This window comes from Seriola dumerili, unplaced genomic scaffold (assembly GCF_002260705.1).
Source record: "Seriola dumerili isolate Sdu_G_001 unplaced genomic scaffold, Sdu_1.0 BDQW01000226.1, whole genome shotgun sequence".
NCBI lineage: Eukaryota > Metazoa > Chordata > Actinopteri > Carangiformes > Carangidae > Seriola > Seriola dumerili.
The window spans coordinates 2,589,144-2,610,320 of NW_019174481.1; the positions used below are offsets into that span (position 1 = coordinate 2,589,144).

Sequence of the window (21,177 nt, forward strand, 5' to 3'; positions counted from 1 at the left end):
TTTTTTTTAAATGTAACTGTAACAACCCTGTGCTCAGAGTTTCTAAATGATATGTAGTCTGTTTGCCTTGTGTCAGCTATGGCTCACATTCCCACCATTCAAGGTCAGGCTATAAACCAAGGTGGTAAATCCAGTTTGAGGAGTGTGACCTGAAACATGATACTGTGTGCGACGTGCAGCAGTGTTTTGCCCTGGAGTGTTGAATAGAGCATGTATTTATTTATTATAAAGATGTTTAGTTAATTGCATATTGTAGGTGTGGTTTTCTATTGTTGGCTGTGTTGATTTTGCATTGTCTCTCTGCACAAAAATGGTTAATAGTTTGGTTGATTTTTAAAAAAGAAAGAAAGAAAGAAAGAAAGAAAGAAAGAAAGAAAGAAAGAAAGAAAGAAAGAAAGAAAGAACCCAATCATGTGAGTGCAGCCTCGTCACAAGCAGACCTTTCACACAGGGGTCAAAGGATAGAATTCCAGGTCATCTCTTTGGTTTCACAAGACTCGCCAAGGCCCAACCACAAGTGTAACCCGAGCTAGAGGTAAACAACTGCTCCGCACAGGAGCGACGGGGAGGTGTGAAAGGAGGGCAGCATCGTACATGAGACAAATCATCAGGGTTATTTGGGTACCAGCCGCAGTGTAGGAGGGCCCTCTGTCTCTGCATTTGACACCTGCAGGTGACAGATTTCCAGGACTAGGCAGTGTCTGCTGCCTGGATCAGTTTGCTCCAAGGTGCAGTAACACAGACGAGACAAGGAGGAGGAAACATAATCACATCACACTGTCTGCCAGAGACACTGGCCCCTGGCTGTAAGCCAAACTGTTCACTGCTGTATCTGGTGGTCAGTTACAAAATGCAACTGAAACTGCAAAAAGAAATGTGAAAAAATTCAAGAGAAAATTTAATTAACTTTAATTTAACTTTAATAACTTTATCTTTTCATCAGATGTGAATGCAACCCACTCTTTGAATCGCCACCTGTGTAAATGTACATGTCTTTAGAACATGTATACAACAATCTTTAGATAAAGGGTCTTTATTTGAGGGTCCAGTCTTGATCCGCGTCCTGTGAGACCTGTGAGAGTTGATGATCCACATCCATGTCAAACAGTTCACACACAGTTCACAGTCTGCCACAGGAGATCTGGGTGGATTGAGAGATCACATTCCTCTGTGAGGGCACAGGAGAGGATGGAAACCATCACATATATTCCTGCTTTTCGACCACTGAGATGAAAACACCTTTAAATCATACTGGCGCTTACACTAGCTGTAAAATCAGCTCGGGGCTATGTCACCACCAGAAAATGATTTCAGTATTGCTTGCTACTTGACAATGTGCAGAGGTATGGAAAGAGAGAAGGGATGAGGCAAGAAGAGGTTCAAAACAAGTCAGAATCTGGGAAAAAATAAACTTTTACAAGACTTCCCCAAAGAGTCTGACTGGAGTCAAAATATACTAAACATGGAGATCCAGTTTTCATCTGATAAGACATCTGCTAAATCATTTTTCTCACAGCAGGGATGGGTACACTCTGACATCCCCGACCGTGTTATTCAGTCCAGCCCGTGTCAGTCTATTCGTGGTGGAGTTTATAGTTCAGAATGCAGTGAAAGTAAATGAGACAAGGTCATTAAAATGGATTAATTATTATCGGGACTATATGAAACAACGGCTACCTGTCTATTTGCTTTGACAGCATACTCAGTGGTCTCCATTGACGCAGGCTGTGATGAGAACACACAGTGCTAAGTGTGAGGCACTCAAAGGTACATGTGAAGGGATCACAGCAGATGTCAGTGAGGTTCACACAGTTCACTGTATGACACCCTTAAATCTCTTTGTTTCTTTCATTTTTCATTTCCAAACATCAGTGGAATCACCCTTGAAAACCATGCTCCGTTACAGCCCTCAGGCTTTCGTATTAACAGAGGAATTATTTCCCTTTTAGATAGTCCTCATTACGAGGGTTTCCTCACTGTTAACCCAACTAATAACTGAACAAACACTGCTTCTGGGAAGGGGAAGGCAAAGCGATGAATATTCCAATTTTATCTCAAGCGCCTCAAGTTATTTGAGCAAAACTCAGTTTTTGGCTGCGCCCATGCATTCAGATGTTTGTTATGTTTTCATGTCTGATGCTTTGTATGCCTGACAATAATGATCAAACTGAACTTGAACTTTACAGCGAACACTTAGCATTTAGCATCATAACATCATATCATAATTACTAGCAGCTTGGCTTTAGGTCACAGAAATGCATGGTACTTTTGTTGCAGTTTCTTTCAGTTTGTCTTTGAGTAAACTCTCAAGCCCTCCACTGTCCCACACACTCACTGACTCATCCACTGACAGTAAAACACACTGGAGCACTGTGACTTGGTTTCTGTTGGTTTTGGTTTTAAGTCGGTTCTTAGCAGCTTTGTTTTAATCATCTCAGTAAGCATTACCTGTCTTTGTTGCATTTTCTAAATGACATGGGAAATTGACCAAAGTGTAGTTTTTATGTGTGCGTATAAAAGACTTGAACTTTAGGGAAGAGGTCGGGGTGGATTTTCTTGTTGTACAAAGTGTTGGATTTTGATATGACCATTGTTCACATCCTGCCAATAGTCAATGTTTCCCACAATCTTAGCCAATAGTTTGGTTATGGTTTGTTTTTGTAACAGCCATATGTGTCATGTTGTCTGGAGTGCTAAAGTGTTTAACACTAAATTCTATAGATTTTATTTTATAAAGCCACTTTTCATGTCAAAGTCTTTCTCAGAGACAGAAATAAACCAGCCCTGTGTCCTAGAAATTACTTTTATATACAATTTAACAGAAACCATAACCAGAAAATACATTTTTTATGTGGATATTGTACTGCAAAGATTGGACATTTTGATCGCTTGATCGATGTTCTGTTCAACATATTTGCGACTTGCACAATTAAATGAATTAACGATACATCTTCATTACATTAACAGGAAACATGATCCCAACATAGTTATGTTTCCTACAAATGTATTTCTTGGAGACGGAGTTTCTGGACACATCCAGTTCTGTGATTGGCTGTCCAATTTTTCAGACCTAAGCAGCAATGTTTAATTTTGAACACTCCAGGCCTCCATAGCTTTGGCAGTTGCAAATATTGGATTAGAATTAACTAATAACAAGTTTAATATTTTATTCAGATAGTATCCTCTTGAGAGCCACCGTATGTCTTCGGCCTAACATATAAGTGAGTACATTGGCTTCCCACTTGAAATCATTAATGTGCATGAAACGTCTCCTGCCCTGACTTATATCCTTCATTATGTTTTATGAAAGGTGAAAAACAAAATATTTTGGGGGAAAATTTCAGAGTCATTTTACCACAGAAGAACTCATGAAAAGTTATTGAACTGACTCCACAAACTATGAGCATTTATCAAAGACGCCTTTATGCATGTGTGTTTCCAGAGAGAAAGCCAGATGGCACTTGGATGTTAGAAGGACCTGAGGATGGATGGCTGCTAGTATTTAGAGTGTGGGAGTCGAGTCTCACTGACACCATCACATCTCAACGGGCTTGCAGATTTTCATTAATCACCCCTCGAAGGGAGCCGTTGGCTTTGCATCCCCAAATGGCTGCGGGTATTGCTTTACACAAGTTCCATCCCCAACCAGTCAGCGTGTCATGCTGCGCGTGTGTGGTCTCTTAATGTGATATCTCCACTGGCTCTGCAAAACCAGCATGACAGACTGCCAGCACAGCAGCAACCACTTTGATTTTTCCGTAGAAGGATGAATCACTCTTGAATGAACACTTGGTGACCCATGGCTTAAAGACCAAGATTAGCCCTAGCAACCGATGCTCTCCGGGGTCCATAATCGATGGTGAGGGCTGAACACCCTGTTTACCTGAGCTCTCTCCGCTGGTCGTCCCATCCAACTCACAGCAATGTCCTTGCAGCCAGGCTTGACGAGGTCATGAACTCTATAATGCGTCCTGATCAAACAAGATTCATCTCAAGGCGACCATTCTCTGGTAAGTATTTCACATACTTTATGTATGTCTGGATCTCTGGCTCTGTATGTGTCCCTATTGATACTCACAAGACATTTGAATTGAATATAATTTTCTGTATACAGACATAAATGATTTCAGCTTTGTCCTGGCTTTTTGTTTTTGGATTGAGGTCCTGTATGCTTCACCAAAGTCTTGCATTAGAGCAAACAAAGTTGTAATTATTTTGCCTTCCACCGAGGCAACAGACAAGGCTGCCCTTTGTTCCCGCTTCTTTTTGATATAACTATTAGGCTCTCGCCAACAGCAATAAGGAGCAAATCAGACTTGAAAGAAGTCAGTGGAGGAGGCCAGACATATAAGTTATCATTTTATACAGATAATTTAATTTTGTATGTTTCTCAGTCTTACATTTCTGACTTTAAAGGCTAAGGCTAACTAGTTCTGGAAAAAAAGTATCTGGTTGCAAAATCAACCTGTAAAACAGGATACTTCCTGTCAACACTTGCCTCTGACATCTTTACTGAGCTGGAGTCTTAGTAACATGTAAATATAAAGATTTATTTAAATACAGTCTAAAACAAGTAGTGGAACAGGAGAGAAGAATCCTGCCAAGATGAACATGATGCCTTGATTATTGTTTCTTTTTCAAACAATATTTCTATTGAAAGCTTTTATATAAAAGCTTTTGGTAAAGAAATGGACAAATATGCATTTCAAACCCAAGAATTAAGAAATCATATCTGTAGAGACAAAAGGCAGCCTTCTTCTAGTCCGGGGTCTTTAACTTCAATACTCTGTATTACTCTTATCGTGTGTGCATGTGTGCTCTTATTTGTGCACTATAGATCTATGGTATGTTCTACAAGCCATGATGTTGTGTGTTGTGATTTGTGTCATGTTGTGAAGTGAGTAAATTCATTCTTGGAAATGTTCAATAAAAACATTAAAAAAAGAAAAAAAAAAGAAAATGGCATCGATCTTTTCCTTCCGCGGTCAAACTCCCATTCCTAGATTTTTTTTTTTTTTTTTTTGAAGTTGTCTTCCGCAGGCTTGGTGTAGCTCACCTCAAAGAGACAGCCAGTAAGCACTAAATATCTCCCCAGGCCATACAAGGGGTGGAGGGAGTGAAATCAAAGCGTCACATACAGATAGTACATTTTGGCCAATTTTGGCCAGCAGTGCGCTCACAGCTTCCTGTTGTCATTGTCCTGTACTTTTCAGCGTTCTGTCCTCTGAGTGACACTCACATGTTCCCTGTAAATTGAATCAGATGGGAACACTGCGTACACACAACTGAATCAAGATGCTATGAGCTTCCCGTGACTGTTTAAGAACTAATCGCTGGTTTTGTCTATAGTGTTCTTTTCATTAGCTGCAGCAGCCCTGTCAGAGCCTGTGTGTTCACAGACAAGCATCAGGTTCTTTTTGTTGCATGACTAGATGGGAAAGATCAATTTAGACACTTATTTATGCCGCATTAAGCATCTACATAGCCTATACTGTGTAATTTGTTCAATTTTCTGTGGCATGTAGGCTGAATCCTATTATCTGTGTTAGGCAATCCCTCTGTGATCACTCACTGACTAGAACAGGACCATCTGACGCATGAGTGCAGATGAAGAAATTTCTTAATGCATTCAGTTCACTTAGTCAGTGAAAACTGTAATTTGCTTTAAAATGTAACAGGTCACTAAACTCTTTTTTATTCCTCCTTTTCCTTTTTTTACCCACAAGCCATTTTCCCTACAAGAAATTATCCCATTAACAATATAAACTTCAAAAAAAGCAAATGTGAAATGCCAAAATTTACTTAAAGTATAAAAGTCGTAATTATTACTGTATTAAAATCTAAGTAGCATTTATTTTAAAGGCTTGGCTGGTTGAGGTAGAGTTGATTCTAGATATTTTGCTATGTGCTCATCATAGGTTTTTAAAAATCAAAATCTACAAATTAACCAATAACAACAGCTATCAGATAAATGTAATGGAGTAAAAACTATAAAACTAGTATTTAGTAGTATAAAACTAAAATACTCAAGGAAGAGGAGTACGCACCTCAGTGTTGTGCATACGTACAGTACTTGAACAGATGTGTAGGTTTCTTTCCTCCAATGATTTTTAAGGAGATTCTCAGGATGAGCCACTAACAGCAGCACAGATGGAACAGTTAATAATATATAAATGATAGTAATCAAATTAGTCCACTTCCTTTGGCTGAGTTGTTGTATAACTTGATGGTAGTGGGAACAAAGGATCTCCTGAACCTCTCTGTTCTGCATCGCAGTGAGATGAGATGTTGTCCTACTTGAATGTTGTGGAGAGGATGGTTGGTATTGTCCAAGACGGCGTCCACCTCACATTGCATGCGTCTCTCCACAACGGTCCTGAGGGAGTCCAGACTCCTACCAAGCACAGACCCAGCCTTTTTCACCAGCTGCAAAAGTACACTAGCCACCTCTGCCCCTTCCAGTAGATGGCATCCTTTTTCAGGGACCACTCCAGTTTACTGTCCAGGTGCACACCTAGGTATTTATAAGTGTGCACCACCTCAATGTCCTTCCCTCGAATGTTGACTGGCTGAAGGGTGGGCCTAGACCTCCGAAAGTCCATGACCATCTCCTTGGTCTGGGAGGTGTTCAGAAGGAGGCAGCTCTTGTCGCTCCATTCACTGAAGGCCATCGTCAGATCCCTGTACTGCTCATTCCTGCCCGTTCCTGATACGCGGCACAATAGCTGTGTCATCTGAGTATTTCTGGATGTGCCAAGACTCAGAGTTGTATTTAAAGTCAGCCATATAAAGGCTGAACAGGAACGGAGCCAGAACAGTCCCCTGTGGAGCCCCAGTGATGCTCATCACTGTCCCTGAGACACAGTTACCCAGCCTGACGTACTGTGGTCGTCTTGTCAGGTAATCCACAATCCAGGACGTGAAGCAGGAATCCACCTCTATCCTTTCATATTTGTCTTTAAGAATGGAGGGGGTTGGATGGTGTTAAATGCGCTTGAAAAATCAAAGAACTCAATCCTCATGTAACTACATGACTCATCCAAGTAAGAATGGGCCCGGTGGAGCATGTAAAGGACGGCATCATCCACTCCAGTATGTTGCTTGCAGGCGAACTGTAGGGGGTCTAGTGCATGTTCAACCTGTGGCCTTAGAAGGTAGAGAAGCAGCCGATCCAAGACCCTGGATGATGTGTGATGTGAGGGGCACCGGTCCGTAGTCATTTATCTCACCTGGTCGCCAAATTTAAAGTACCTGGAACGTAGCCTCTTGAGCTCCGCCCTCACCTCCTACGCTGTACAGGAGAAGTGACTTGACCCCGGTGTGGGGGGAGCTGCAGCTGCAGTGTCAGGTTGTGAGGGAGATGCCGTAGGAGAAGCTGCAGCTGAAGCAGTGGGAGTGAAAACACGTGAGGCCGTGTCAAACCTGTAAGAGCAAGTAACAGTGTCACTGATAATGAACTATCACACACTTTTTTTTTCTCTCAAGAGTCTCTTCATGTTTCATGACAGACTGACAGATGAAGTTGCCAAGAGAAGAGTAAAGGCCTTGTTAAACTGTGAAAATATCAGTTAAAACTTAAGTGCTGGAACTCCAACTCTTTGAGTGGACAGAATTTATTTGATTCAGACTCAAGAAACAAAGGAATCATTTATATCAGGATCATTATATAATTCAATAATATCATACTTTTTGGTGCCTCAGGGTGTCTCAGAGTGTTGTGAAGGAGTGGAGAGGTATGTGTAACATCTCATAGGTAACTGGAGCCGTGCACACAACTGTCAGATAGCCGAAGATTAAATGCTATAGGTCAGGCCAAATCACCACACACACCATGCACTCTGTTGTTTGGCAACCAGTTTGTTCGCAGCATGTGGGAAGCAAAAACAAGTCTTTTAACCTCAGACAACCCCAGCTCTTCTCTATTTCAGGCTCTCAGATTGTTATTTTTCCATGACAATGAGTGTTTTTAGTATTTAATCACTATCAATTATTTTCTAAAGGGGGTTAAATTATGATGATAATGTTTTCAAAGGTTGGAATGAATTAATGTGGCTTTCTGATTATAATTTTTTTTATTGTAGTTTCAAAACCAGAATCTTGGAGGAAGGCATTTTATAAATTGACACAAAACTAGACGTAGACGTTAAAAAGTGTATGTAATAAAAAAAAACATGCTGATATAATACCATTGTGTGTGTGTATATGTCACAGTCATCTCACAAGACAAAGAGACCACTGTCTTTGTTAACTGTCGATGAAGATTAACCCTCCAATTTACCAAATGTTTGGGATTATCAAGTTAAACATCTATACGTGGCTTCCATAAAATACTCTGAATGAAAGGAAGTGTATTATTTATAGAGAGGAGAATAATTAAGTGACATACTGACTTAATTTCCATCCTTACTAATGTCAGGTATGTCCTGTAGACCAAATTAATGAATTGAATGAATGAATGAATTTCAGATGACTGCACAGAAAAAAACAGAAATCTAATTATGAGCCTGTTTTGGAAAACTGCAACTGATATTTGGATTTTTCCCTCTTTTCTCTCTAATTTGAAATGGATGATCCCCCTGTGCTGTAACCCTGGTAAGTGCTTCTGTTGGTGAAGGTGTGGACAGCCACGTTTCCTCTGATCATTACCAGGCACTTTTCAACAAGAGCTTCAGGGGTTTTTTTAAAAACTTTTTAAAGTCGCCCCAATTTAGTCATCGGTCAGTTGCTCATGTTTTCAATGGCCCCTGTCTCTTCCAACCGCCTCTGGCATTTTTGGAAACATCAGTATGCTGACAACTGCTACTTGTTGCTGATGGAAACTGGAAACATGGCTGTTGAAAGCAGCCAGAGGGAACCAGAGGGTACACCAAAACAAAGAGCTGGAAAGAAGCTAAAAAGTGCAATAGAGCTGCAGAGTACAGTGCAGCTTCTTCCCAGTGGTAAAAAAATAATTACTGTAGATACATTTCCTCATATGTCTACTGCACTTAAATACAATTTTTAGGTACTTGCACTTTTTACTCCCATACATTGATCTGACAACTACAGTCTCTTTGATTTTAGGTACAAATATGAGCTCAACTTATAAAAAGTGAAGCCTTATTATAGATGAAATTCATTGCATATACTGTAAACCCACACAGGTGCTTTCAGCTGTGTTGCCAGTGAGACATGCCGGAGCTGGAGCTGTGCAGCAAGATAAGGTTTTATATGAGGCCATCACATGCTAATAGGAATAATTAAGTTGTACCTTGTTCTTGAAACAAAACAAGATATTATCTCATGCACATAGGATTGAAGAAATTGTCTTTAAGAACATTTAATACCTTTGATATTCTGAATAAGTAATCAGCTAAATTAGTACTTTGACTGTAACACATTAAAATTCAACATTTTTCTGGTAATACTTACGCAATTTTGGTGAAGTAGAATTTTGAATGCAGGACCTCTGGATGGTATTACTACTTTTATTTAAATAAATGATTAAATCTAATGAGTAAATCTCCTTTCACATTACACAGTCATTTGATTTGGTGTAAACATATTGATGAATTAACCTTTAAGCAGATCCATTGTGTATTCCATGTGAAACAGTGCAGCCTGCTGCTAAAATAAACTCCATTCACACAAAGCTTGTGTTCACTTCAGTTCAGACCCAGAGGCAGATTCAGAACACATAACTGAATTTCAACATATATGCCATAAAACAGCAATAGTGGAAAAAATCTAAATATCAAAAAATAATGTTTTTAATCCACGACCATGGCCAGCTGTTTCTTTGGAATAAGAACGCAGTAAAGCCAGTGTGTGTTTGGAATAGAGACTTATTTCTGGCTTTCCATGTCTCATGATCAGAACCATGTGTCCGCCACGTGGAGAGCTCGCTGTATTTGTGTAAAGCTCAAAGAGACATTTCAATGGTTCTTTGAGAAGGGATGAGACCAGAGCCACCTCATACAGAGCTACACTCTATATGAAAGTGTTGAAGAAATACCATGTGGTACCCATGATGCAAAGATGTCTATGTCTGTAGAGTTTTATTTATGCAACAAGTCACACAGTCTTAATAAAAAAATAAATCTCAGAGAGCTACAATAAACTGACAGTTCAAAGCAAAGAAAACAAAACATTTTCAGATTGGTAGATAGATAACCAGGACTGTAATAAGGTACTGAATCTGATTAATTAATTCACACATGGAAAGTGTTTATTATTTTAGCTATTATTCCTGATGTGCAAAAACAAACTCTTTGATTGTTTCATCATGAATGTTAAACTGACTAAAAACATTCATGTAGGCAGTAAACAAATGTTATTTTAACCACGCTTTCACATCATAGTGTGTTTGTAGGCAACATTGCACATTTTCTTTCTAGTTTTATGGTGTTGTAGAGAACTTTGATTCAAAACCAAAGTAATGAAGAATAAAAATATGACACTTGAGGATCACAAAATAGAAACATGGTCAGAATATTGTTGTGGCTGAAGTCAAATCCCAGGGATGTCTTTTCTTTTCATGCATGAAATCATAAATTTAAGTGCAATACAAGCTGTATATCTTTACAAAATATTATGGGCCTAGGTAGGGTGTGGTAATACTCTGGAATGCAGAGGTGAAAAGAGTTTTGAATTCAATTGGCTCCCACTCTCCGTCAGATGGGAGGAGGCAGGGAGCCAGTGCAGCGATGCCTGGCAGCGTCTTTGTGTGTTTAAATCACTTAACGTCCACGTCTTGGCCGTGTCGTTCTGGATATTTTGGAGACTCCAAAAAGTCTGCCAGAGCGAGAGAGATTTTGGAAATACTCATATAACACAAGGAAGGAAGGAAGCTTGCAAAATGTTTTATATCTAGCAATGAAATGTCAAGCGAGGGTTGACTTGCTGGTCGGTGGGGCAGGGGGGCTTTTTCTGTGCAGGACATGGAGGACTATGTGTAAATGTTGGACTCCAGCTAGAAAGGCTTATTATTGTAGAGCTGAAGGAAGAGTCTCATTCTTACAGCTTGAAGGCAGACGCAGAGAGTGACAGAGAGCAATGCACTGCTGCTGCAGCTGGGATATTGTATATTTTTATTCTCACGTTGATGCTTCTCAAGTGAAGTTTTACAACCGCATGTGTAGACTACTGAGTCTGAGGTTTATCATATCTAACAGTTCTGTGCTTTATCATATTGTCTTTTCGCTTTTAACTGTCATTGTGTGATATCGCTAAACTTTATCATGCTTTACATAATAATGGATCACTAAGAGCTGCACAAAGGCAGCTTGAGGTTCATGAAGACGTTTCACCTCTCACCCGAGAGGCCTCTTCAGGGTCTCGTGGGGAGTCCCAGATATTTAACCTCTTACGGGGTCGCCAACACCTTGAGAGTCGTTGAGGTCACATATGAGTTGTAACCCACCCGGCCATCATGTGAGTGTTTTTCGAGTCACATGAGTTATGATGGACCATTACTAAACAGAGGAGGTGGTCTACGACACCACTTATCAGCCACTTACACTGCAGCCCTGAGTTCCCTCCCTAGGCAGCTTAACGCCCATCCACACCATGATTCATGTGACCCTGTCTCCGGCAGTGGGAACGTCTGAGGTGAACGCCCATGGATTACATCAGGTATTCATGTAGTTATGGGTAATTATTATGGCAGCGACAGGTCTAAGATCTAGAATCGCTGGGTAATGCAGCTGAAATCAATATCATGTTATTGATTTTTTTGTTTTTATGCAATATGTATCATAATAAACCTACACATGGACTAATCAAATGGATGCTCACTGCAATAAACTGTGCTCAGTATTACATCATTCAAACTGAACACTGAGTTTTCTAAAATTATAATAAGAAATAATGGTCCCAGTCTGTCACCTCAGTATCTGGGTTACAGGCTAACTGAGTCTCTGTGTGGTGTCCCAGCTCCTGGGAGCAGAGCAGAGTGGATTAACAGATCAGGTTATTTTGATCCGCTTGTAAAGCCTCTATAGGAGGATCTCTGCCCACACTGCTCAGGATGTTATGCTGACAGTCTGGGACTTTAAAATCAGGTGAGAGGGCACCTCTGCTTTTAAGCACAAAATAACCCCCCTCGGTCTAATGAGCAGAGGTGGGAGAAATATTCATGTCTTACGTGAGAGTGGAAAATATTCTCCACTAAAGCCCTGAATTCAAAAGTAAATGTATAACTAAGTATCATCAGCAAAATGTTTATAAAATTTCAAAACTAAACACATTTATTGTGCAGACCAATAAAGCGACTACATTATATAGTTGGGTACTTTAATTTGTATCAATACAGTATTTATATTATTATTTTTTCATTCATTCATTATTTTTCCTTGCAACCATTAATCGTAAATTGTAAAAGAAAGAGAAGACATTATTAACTTATAAATATATTAAGATGGCTGAGTTATCTCTCTAGAGAATGAGTGGTTGTTGATTATATTTATCCATTAGAGACAGAGAATATTAAAGGGCAACAATGACACATATTTATTTTTTTATTTTCTTTATATCTATATTATAATCTACAATATTTAAGGAAATTTTAAAGCTAGGCAGTATGTCATTAGCCTACATTCCAGCAACATTTCTATACAAACACAAATGTGATATATGTAGGACTACATATATTGAATTTACATATACTGCATGTACATTTAAAATAAAAAATTACATATAAAACCTGTTAGAAATGGGAACAATTTAATATCATGACATACATGTCTAGCCCATACAAATATGTATGTCTATGTATGTATGCTTATATTGTATACATATGTTACATATATAAGCATATCGAATTTGTATATGTATGTTGTTTTGATATATTTGCATATATAAGCTAAATATATATTGTATATATATATATATATATATATATATATATAGCAGGCCTATATATATTGTATATGCTAACAACATAATATGTACATTTTACTATAGGTATTTCATATATGTTATAAACTTATATCTTCATATATCCAGAGGATGTATATATGTGATAATAATATATCTCCTTATAGGTGACATATATGGCAACATCACTTCAGATCAACAGGTCAACATTGCACTGACGTGACCCAATGTTGGTGTTATTTAAATATTCCCACAGTATCACTAGATTGAAACATGCTGTTGTCTTGGGTGGTTTTCCTACTGTAGGTACGGGGTTTAGTTATGTAGTGTACAAACAAAAACGTGTCAGTGTATAATGCAATTAACGCTGCCAAATCTTCAAGAAGTCATTATATCCATTTCTAAGACTATTATGGGATCATTTCAAGGAGGACCAAGCTGTTGGTTTCGAAGAACTGTGGTATCTAGCTCTATCTAGCTTTATGGCAACATATAAAGTTATTTCTGTACACGCTATCAATGGTAATAAAATATCTAATCAAACATGAGAGTCCTGCCAGAATGTGCAGCTTTACAATGCACAACCAGGTGACACATACCTGTGAAAAAAAAAGAAAAAGGATGAAGATAGCTGATCTAAATTAATCTGTTCCTATCACTGCACACTATCTTGAAGGAAGTGCTTCAGCTTATTCAGTACTTTCATGATAGTTTTATAATACTCAAGAGGCCACAAACACTCCTGCAGGACAGAGACGATTTTAGCAGTAGTTGAGTTTTTCTGTTTGATTCTGTTGCCGCCCATTGATTTTTCTGTGATGTCGGGCAGCTGCACTCTGCTGATTACAGCAGTTTGAGTTGGTGTTTGGATCCACTCCAGATCCAATACTGGTCTGAAGAGCGGGGAAGCCCTCGAGTTAAGTGCTGCTATATTGATGCACTTCATCAATCTAAACACCTAGCTGTTTTCCACAGACCATAAAAAATGTCATATCGTATCCTCATATTTTATTTGTGCGTTATTTGTAAAAATGTAGATAAAATATAAAATAGTATTGGTGCTGAAGATTGTCATACACCCATGCCTTCAATGTATTGTGCAAGGAGCTGTTGTGCTTAGTGTTTGGGCAATTAGCTAATACTCATTTAAGACCCTTCTTAGAGCTTTGGAAGGTAAGCTCTGCAGAAGGTCAAAGGTCAAATCTATGCACATGTTGTAGGTCATGTTTATTTATTGTTTGCATACATTCCTATTCCCCAAGAATCCTAAACATTTACATTTAAGATGCTCTGAATCTTCTCTCTCTTTTTTTTCATTTTTCATTTGCCTTTTCTAAGTAGAGCAAGAGTCAGAGTCAGAATCAGTCCTGTGTGTACAATAAATACTTTAGTTCGGTTACCATTATGCAATTATGATAACCTAAAGATATCATTTCCTTTGTTTATCCTCTTGACTTTGTTTCTCTTGGTCCATTTCAGTCATTTTCATGATATATTATCCAGTTGTTGTTAATTACTCAGTTTTTATTATTACTATTGTTATTGTTATTATTATTATAGTTGTGAATAAACAATTTTTGCAATTGAATTAATTGATAAATTCTCCATCAGATTTGACCTTTTGCTGTATATATAATAAGGATAAAGCTTGTGCTGTTTTATATAGTTTTGTTATTGGCAACAAATCCCATGAAAAGACTGAAACCAACAAGTATCGTGTCTCAGTACTTTCCCTGTGGCGCTCAGCCCCAACTCCACAGGTTCCTGGTGTTGACATACGTCTTTAAAAATTAGTCACACATTTAAAGTTTCGTTTTTTTGATAAAGGCTAAGTAGTTTCCTAAAACTGCTGGGCTGCGTAATGTTTGGAAAACGTTACTCAGACTAGTCGACAATGTCTTTGTTGGGAACTTTTTTCAGTGTTTTTTCATTAATACACATTTGTGTGACTCAGTGACTGAGTGTAGCACTTTCATAAATTTGAAGAATTTACAAGAGACAAAAAAAGATGCAACATAGACTCTCTGATGCAGATTTTCTTCAAGCCAGGCTGAAGCCGACGTAATGACGTTGTTTTGTTTTTTTTTTTCATTTCAAAACTCTGCTCTCATCATATAAAATTAATGGATTTCCCCTTTAAAAGCAGCGAGACAGTTGGGTTGAGTCAGAGTAAACGACAGTGCTCATTCCCATAAAGAAATGACATACAGTATATATCATTGATGTTGCCATATATGTTGCCTATGAGGAGAAATATTATTATCAGGTATATACAGATATATGATGATATAAGTTTATAACATATATGAAAAACCCATAGTAAAATTTGGGTATATATCGATATTAAAAATTTCTATATGATGATTTTTTACATGATGTAACATGTTGCAAATGATTTGTTAATGATATATTTAATTCAATATGATATTTTATTTATATATGCAAGTTTAAAACAACATACTTGAAATCTAGAAAATCTATATGCCTATATATGTTTTTCTTATTATTTTAAACACATTCATGTCCATCTTTTATATTTACATACAGTATATAACTTCAACATATATTGACAGGTTTTCAGATGAATATATATTTAGCTAACATCTCTACAATATAAGCGTAAAGATATAAATATAGATATTTGTATGGACTAGATACATATGATATATGATACATATGTCAATATATGAAATTGTTACAATTTCTAATAGGTTTCATATTTCATTTTTACATATATGTTTTTTCTGCATGTAAATTTCATACATGGAAATTCAATTTATGTATTACATTATATATGTACATTACATTAATGGTTTATAATGAAGAAATACGTGACCTCCAGTAATTTCATTTTTGTCTAAAAGTTGTAATGAATTATGTAAATAATAATGATTTTGATAATGTCAAAGAGTTCTTAAAAGTAATATCTCTCAGTGTAGATATAAACACATATTTTACTGGTTTTCTCTCTTTCATTGCCAGTGACAGTTTGTTTGTCTGGTGGCAGCAGTGCGAAGAGATTTGAAACTTGGCCTCTGTTGTCCTCTAGTGGCCACACACCATCACTTTTCACATTTGCTTGCACAACAGAATAGTATCACAATATGTTTATTTGGGACTTTGGCCTGAAGTTTATGGTAGACACATAATTCTCCTATTTTGTAATTTCCTGAAATGTATACTAAAAACACATATTCATACATACATAGTCATGCATAGTCATTATATTGTTTTCCACTCTTTCATTGCTTTTCAGGTCATTCATATTTTGCCCTTTGTGAATAACATTTATTTATCTGCCCCACCAGTACGTCCTCAATTGTACTTTTCCCATACATCAAAATGACAAAGCAGCGTCACTGAAAGTTATGAGTCGAGATCAGTTCCTGGAAGTCAGGGGGGGGAAATAAATGAGCATTTTCCCATCACCCCATCACAACCACAGGACCTGAACTTTCAGTGCACTTTCTCTTCTTGTATTTTTCTCCCCAATTCAGGAAGTTGGTCTCGAAGAGGCGGATTCATACTCAGGAATTGAACTTAAATCTCATTCACACAGTGTTCACACAGTTCACACAGTTCATTCAGGCCCCAAAACTACCGGCAAAGAAGTCTTAACATCTTCAAGCCTGGACTGAACAATGCTTTTGTAGTTCAGTAGTATCGTCACAGTATACTTTAGGTAAAAACTCATCTCTTTAAGAGAGGCTCCTGTTTTCCCTTTGAATCATTCATTCATCTTTTCTCTCTGTTTGCTCCAACAATGACCACAGGGTGTTTATTGCTTATGTAGGAATATGGTCTTTTGTTCAATCTGCTGTTGTAATAATGACACGTTAGTCCACTCAAAACAAAATCAGCGAGAGTGTACTGTTTGCATTTTGAAATCAGAACTATTTATTGATGAATTGCAAAGATGTGAAAGAAGAAGATGGATTCTTTATAATACACAGTTTTTTTTTTATGATCATTGTGTATTTTGTGTATCTTTTCTAGATTAACAAGTTAAGTTATTTGAACATTTAACATTATTCACGATACTTTAACTGTGACTGTTAAAGTTTCTGAGTCCAAATGTAGTGTAGCTTGCAGGTGTTTCAGCAGCACACTCGTGTATCCAGAAGGTGGAGCTCTCCGCTGCATATTGTATGTTGGAGGTGGCACAATGGAGACAGCTGTGTGTCGGTATTGTAGATAAAACCATAGATTAAATCATATTGTGTGAGTGCATGTGGGATGGGAGGTTTGAAATTTTCTGCAATTCTTCTATATAAAGAAGCACATAGTGTGATAAAACGTAGGTGGGTATAAATTTCTTGAGAGCTGATGTTTTTCGTGAACTCTGATGAAAGCACTTTGTCTGTGAGCAGACATGTTGGGACAGGTCTGAGCTATGCCTGTCAGGAGCCGCTCCCCTGTTTCCCACCTCCCCTGGAGTTTTCTTCCCTGAGGTCACACATTTCTGCATAAGTGACTGCCACATGTTGGACATTGAAGAGCAACTTTTTAAAGAGTCTGTCTATGTATTATTGCAAGATAAACCTTTTATGTAACCATTTAAATTTGCTCTCTCTTTTTTTCAATGTTTTTACATCTTAAATACTATAAATGATCTTTTCATGAAATGTTTAATGCTCACATCGGCCCTTTAAACCAGATATTCAAATCCTGTTTGCTGTGACTTTTCTACAGTTTGGTTTTTGTCATCCTCATTTAAGTGCTAATACATTTATATAGAAACATTTTATTCACAGATCACCTCCTCCATTAGGTAATGATGATTACGCTGTGGCTTGGCCTTTTCTTCCTCCCCCCAAACACACGCATATGCTTGTCCACACTTGCATGCACAAAAGCCAACCCTAACCTAAACTCAGGTCTCACACAAACCATGAATCCTCTGGTTGTTATGTAACTATTTCCATCACAGCTTTCCTAATGTTGTTTTCTTTTTTTTTTATTTTAAAAAACAATCTAAAAATATTCAAAGAAGCACATTTTTCCAAGAGAGGCTCCATTGTTGCTCTTTAACTTGCATAACTTCTTGTTCTCTTTCATTTAACTGTTGCCTGAGGGGTTTTGGTCTGATCAAGCCCGACCCTGTTTCTTTACGATGTACAAGTATGTGTAAAAAGAAAACAAAGACACTACAAAAAGCATATTATCATAGGAAAGTATCAAGGATTTTATTTTACATGTGATGAACAAACAATAACAACATTCCAAACAAAAAGCAAAGTAACAAAAGTAGAAATAAAATTGTATTAGTTGCAAATACTGTGGGGAAAAAAAAGACTCCTGAGATATGTTGAACCTTTACTGGCCAAATATAATTCCAGTTTAAAATACTTCTGATTAATTCTAATACAGTTTTCTTGTACTAAAGTTCTTAGTCAGAATTGTCATTTATAACATCCAGATTCAAGTAACATTTTGCCGTTCATTGTTTTTGCAATGTGTGGAACTTATTTCCCAACAACTATAAACATGTGTCAGTTACAACCCCTGCAAATGTACATGCTGCAAAATATTGAACAAGTCTGAACGATGTCCAGTCATGGTGCGCAGTGGCTGGATGGAGTGATTGTCCCCCTAGACGTAGTCCCTGCCTGGCTGGCTGGCAGAGTGGGACGGTGGGTAGCGTGGAGATTTCCCTGAGCTCTTGCTGGGGCAGTTGCAGCAGAGGAAGCCCCCTCCTATAATAGTGAGACATGCAGCTCCCCATCCAACATACAGGGCACTTCCGAATTCAAATCTGTGAATGATTTACAGATTAGCCCACATTGATACTTGCATATCAATTTACCAACATTACCAGTCTTCAAGTCTAAACACAGACTGATCACGTTATTACGATCACTACATAAACATGGAGGACTATGCTTGAAAATTAAAGAAATAGTTTGACATTATGGGAAATGTGCTTATTTGCTTTTACTACTGTGACTTAGATGAGAAGATTGATACCACTCTGACGTCTGCACACTAAATATGGAAAACACCTTCAGTCATACCTGATCATTTACTTAACTCACCTTGAATTAGTGGGAGTGAATGGGTTGTAGAAGTCCTGTGCTATTCTGTGGCCATACCAAGATGTTCCCACCAGAGCAAGCAGACCTGGGAAACCAGTGAGCAGAGAAACTTGTTATAGGTATTGTTGCATTATAAGGGGTAAGAAAGAGAATCATCTGTCTTGTTTCATCTTAATAAAAGTAAAACCCAGCATATTCACTACAAGCCAAAGCCTGTTCAAGGACGAAAAACACCTGTGTGCATGTGTGTGTGTGTGTGTGTGTGTGTGCACTGAATGAACTCTAACCAGCGATAATGAAGATGACCCCTCCAGTCAGTGCCACTTTGTCCTTCTGCTCAGGTTGGTCTGCCATGCAGGTGGTGCACCTCATGCCCACCACCTCCACCAAGATGGAAATAAAGCTGAGCAAGATGGAGGACAACATCAGCCCCCGTGTGCCCTGTACAATCCCTGGAGACAAAGTTGATTTTTAGCAGGTTTTCATTCATTCATCTTTCCTCCTGTAGATTCAGCAGGACTTTCTCTCCTGGATCATCCCCACTCTTTCTTCCTTTATGTTTTCTAACTGCACAAATACATTAAAATTATAATGAATGAATTGCAAGCAGTGATCTCACTCCCCCGCGCTTCTGTCTAATAAGAAAGCTTCAATAAAACCTGAGCATAAAAATGTTTCTATGATATCCAATAGCATCATGCAAGCAGTCCTCGGTATATCGCCTAGTTAACTATAAGTATCTCTGTATTGAATCTCATTGTACATCCTCTTATTTTCAACAGGCACGAAACAGGCGGGAACACTGACAACATGAGTCACAACACCTGAGGTGTCCTCAATCACTGCAATGCAAGTCTTTGTGATCTGATGAAGCTGGTATCACCTGTGATCTTTCATAGTCAATAAGTTAAAATTCAGTTTACACACATACATTTACATTTGAAATTGATCGCCTTGCATAACTTCTATTCTTTTTGAATGGATTTGTTTTTGCTCTGCCAGCTGCTGGTATTTGGCTGACATGTCTCTGCATGCAAGAGGTCTTCAAGAAAAGGGTATTCTCTCACACAAGGTTTGAGTGGCCAGAGAGATTCACACAATGCAGTATACAACCAGACAATTTTTAAACTGGTCCAATTATTTCATGAGCAATTATGAAGTCACTACTGAAAAACTCCTAATATTGTTGGACTGTTCATGGTCCCATGACCCATTTTCTTCCCATACCCATAGAAACTGATGCTGGACACAGTATAATTTGTGGGCTCAGTATGCTCTGCACAATATGCTCAATAGCTGATATTTATAAAGGAATCTTATAAATGGTGCAATGAAAAAACATGATGTGTAAAACAATGTTACCTGGTAGCTGGAGAAGTGAATCATAGACTTTACACTGAATCTGACCCGTGCTCTGTGACACACAAGTCTTCCACAGGCCTTCATACATAGCCTGAGCTGTGATGATGTTGTCTCCTGCATAAGACGAAGCTTTCCACTCCACCATCACTGTGGATGCTATTGATCCAACAAAGCCCAGGAAGGCCAATGTGAAGCCAAGAAGCTGGATTCCTGCATTGGCCATTATTTAAATTCAGAGATTGTAAAAGATCCAACTGAAAAAAATGAAAAAGGAAAAATTCTCCTAGTTATGAAGGGACTGAAACAAAAACACAAAACTTTCTTAAAGTAGTTCCAGGTGGTTTGGGGTGGTGGATATGGTCCCAAACAGTGGTGTCTACCTGTGCATCTTCAGGGAATAACCTGCATTTGATGGAAGGGGGAGGGATCCAGGAATGCCATCACTTCTGACTGAGGTTATGAGGAGCAGGACGACACCTAGTGGAAGCAATGGCCTCCTGCAGGGACTAAAAAATGACTCCTGAACCTCCGACCAACGTTCATTGAAAATGCAAAGCTACACACAGTAAAACAACAGTTTTCACATCTATTATAAAATAATGAAAGATTGATACACTGTGGACTTGGAACAATTTACATGACAGGAATGTAAATCTTTTGAAAAGTCAAGCTCCCTCCTTAATGCCTCATTAGTCAGGTGTTACCATGTTATATTTATATTATGTGTAGATTATTTTTTATGTGACTGTGCTGTTATGACCAGATCTTTTTTGCAAAAGAGATGCATCTCAAAAGACACCCAGGTTAAGTAAATAAAATATGTGTGGTTATTAGTAGTGGCAGCAGAAGTTGTAGATGGACAGAGTGATCTACTTTTCCCATTAAAGCCCATTTTCTCTTGGATTTATTTGTTTTGTTTTGGTAA

The 21,177-nt window shown here is 38.2% G+C and overlaps 1 protein-coding gene across 1 annotated transcript; it reads right to left on the reverse strand.

Moving 5' to 3' along the window:
• Window positions 1-18,082: 18,082 nt before the first annotated feature.
• On the reverse strand, window positions 18,083-20,665 carry LOC111229012 (claudin-1-like). The gene is made up of 4 exons (XM_022755163.1): window positions 20,253-20,665; window positions 19,178-19,342; window positions 18,891-18,975; window positions 18,083-18,610 (listed from the first exon to the last, which is right to left on the reverse strand). The coding sequence occupies exons 1-4, from the start codon at window positions 20,473-20,475 to the stop codon at window positions 18,448-18,450; spliced, it is 636 nt and encodes a 211-aa protein (XP_022610884.1). The 5' UTR covers window positions 20,476-20,665; the 3' UTR covers window positions 18,083-18,447.
• Between the last annotated feature and the right edge of the window lie 512 nt (window positions 20,666-21,177).

Coding starts and splice junctions, on each gene's coding strand:
- LOC111229012 (XM_022755163.1), bottom strand. CDS start 20,475: ATGGCCAATGCAGGAATCCAGCTTCTTGGCTTCACATTGGCCTTCCTG. Junction 18,976..19,177: donor GGTCATCTTCATTATCGCTG/GTTAGAGTTCAT, acceptor CTGGTTTCCCAG/GTCTGCTTGCTCTGGTGGGA. Junction 18,611..18,890: donor TTCACTCCCACTAATTCAAG/GTGAGTTAAGTA, acceptor AATCATTCACAG/ATTTGAATTCGGAAGTGCCC.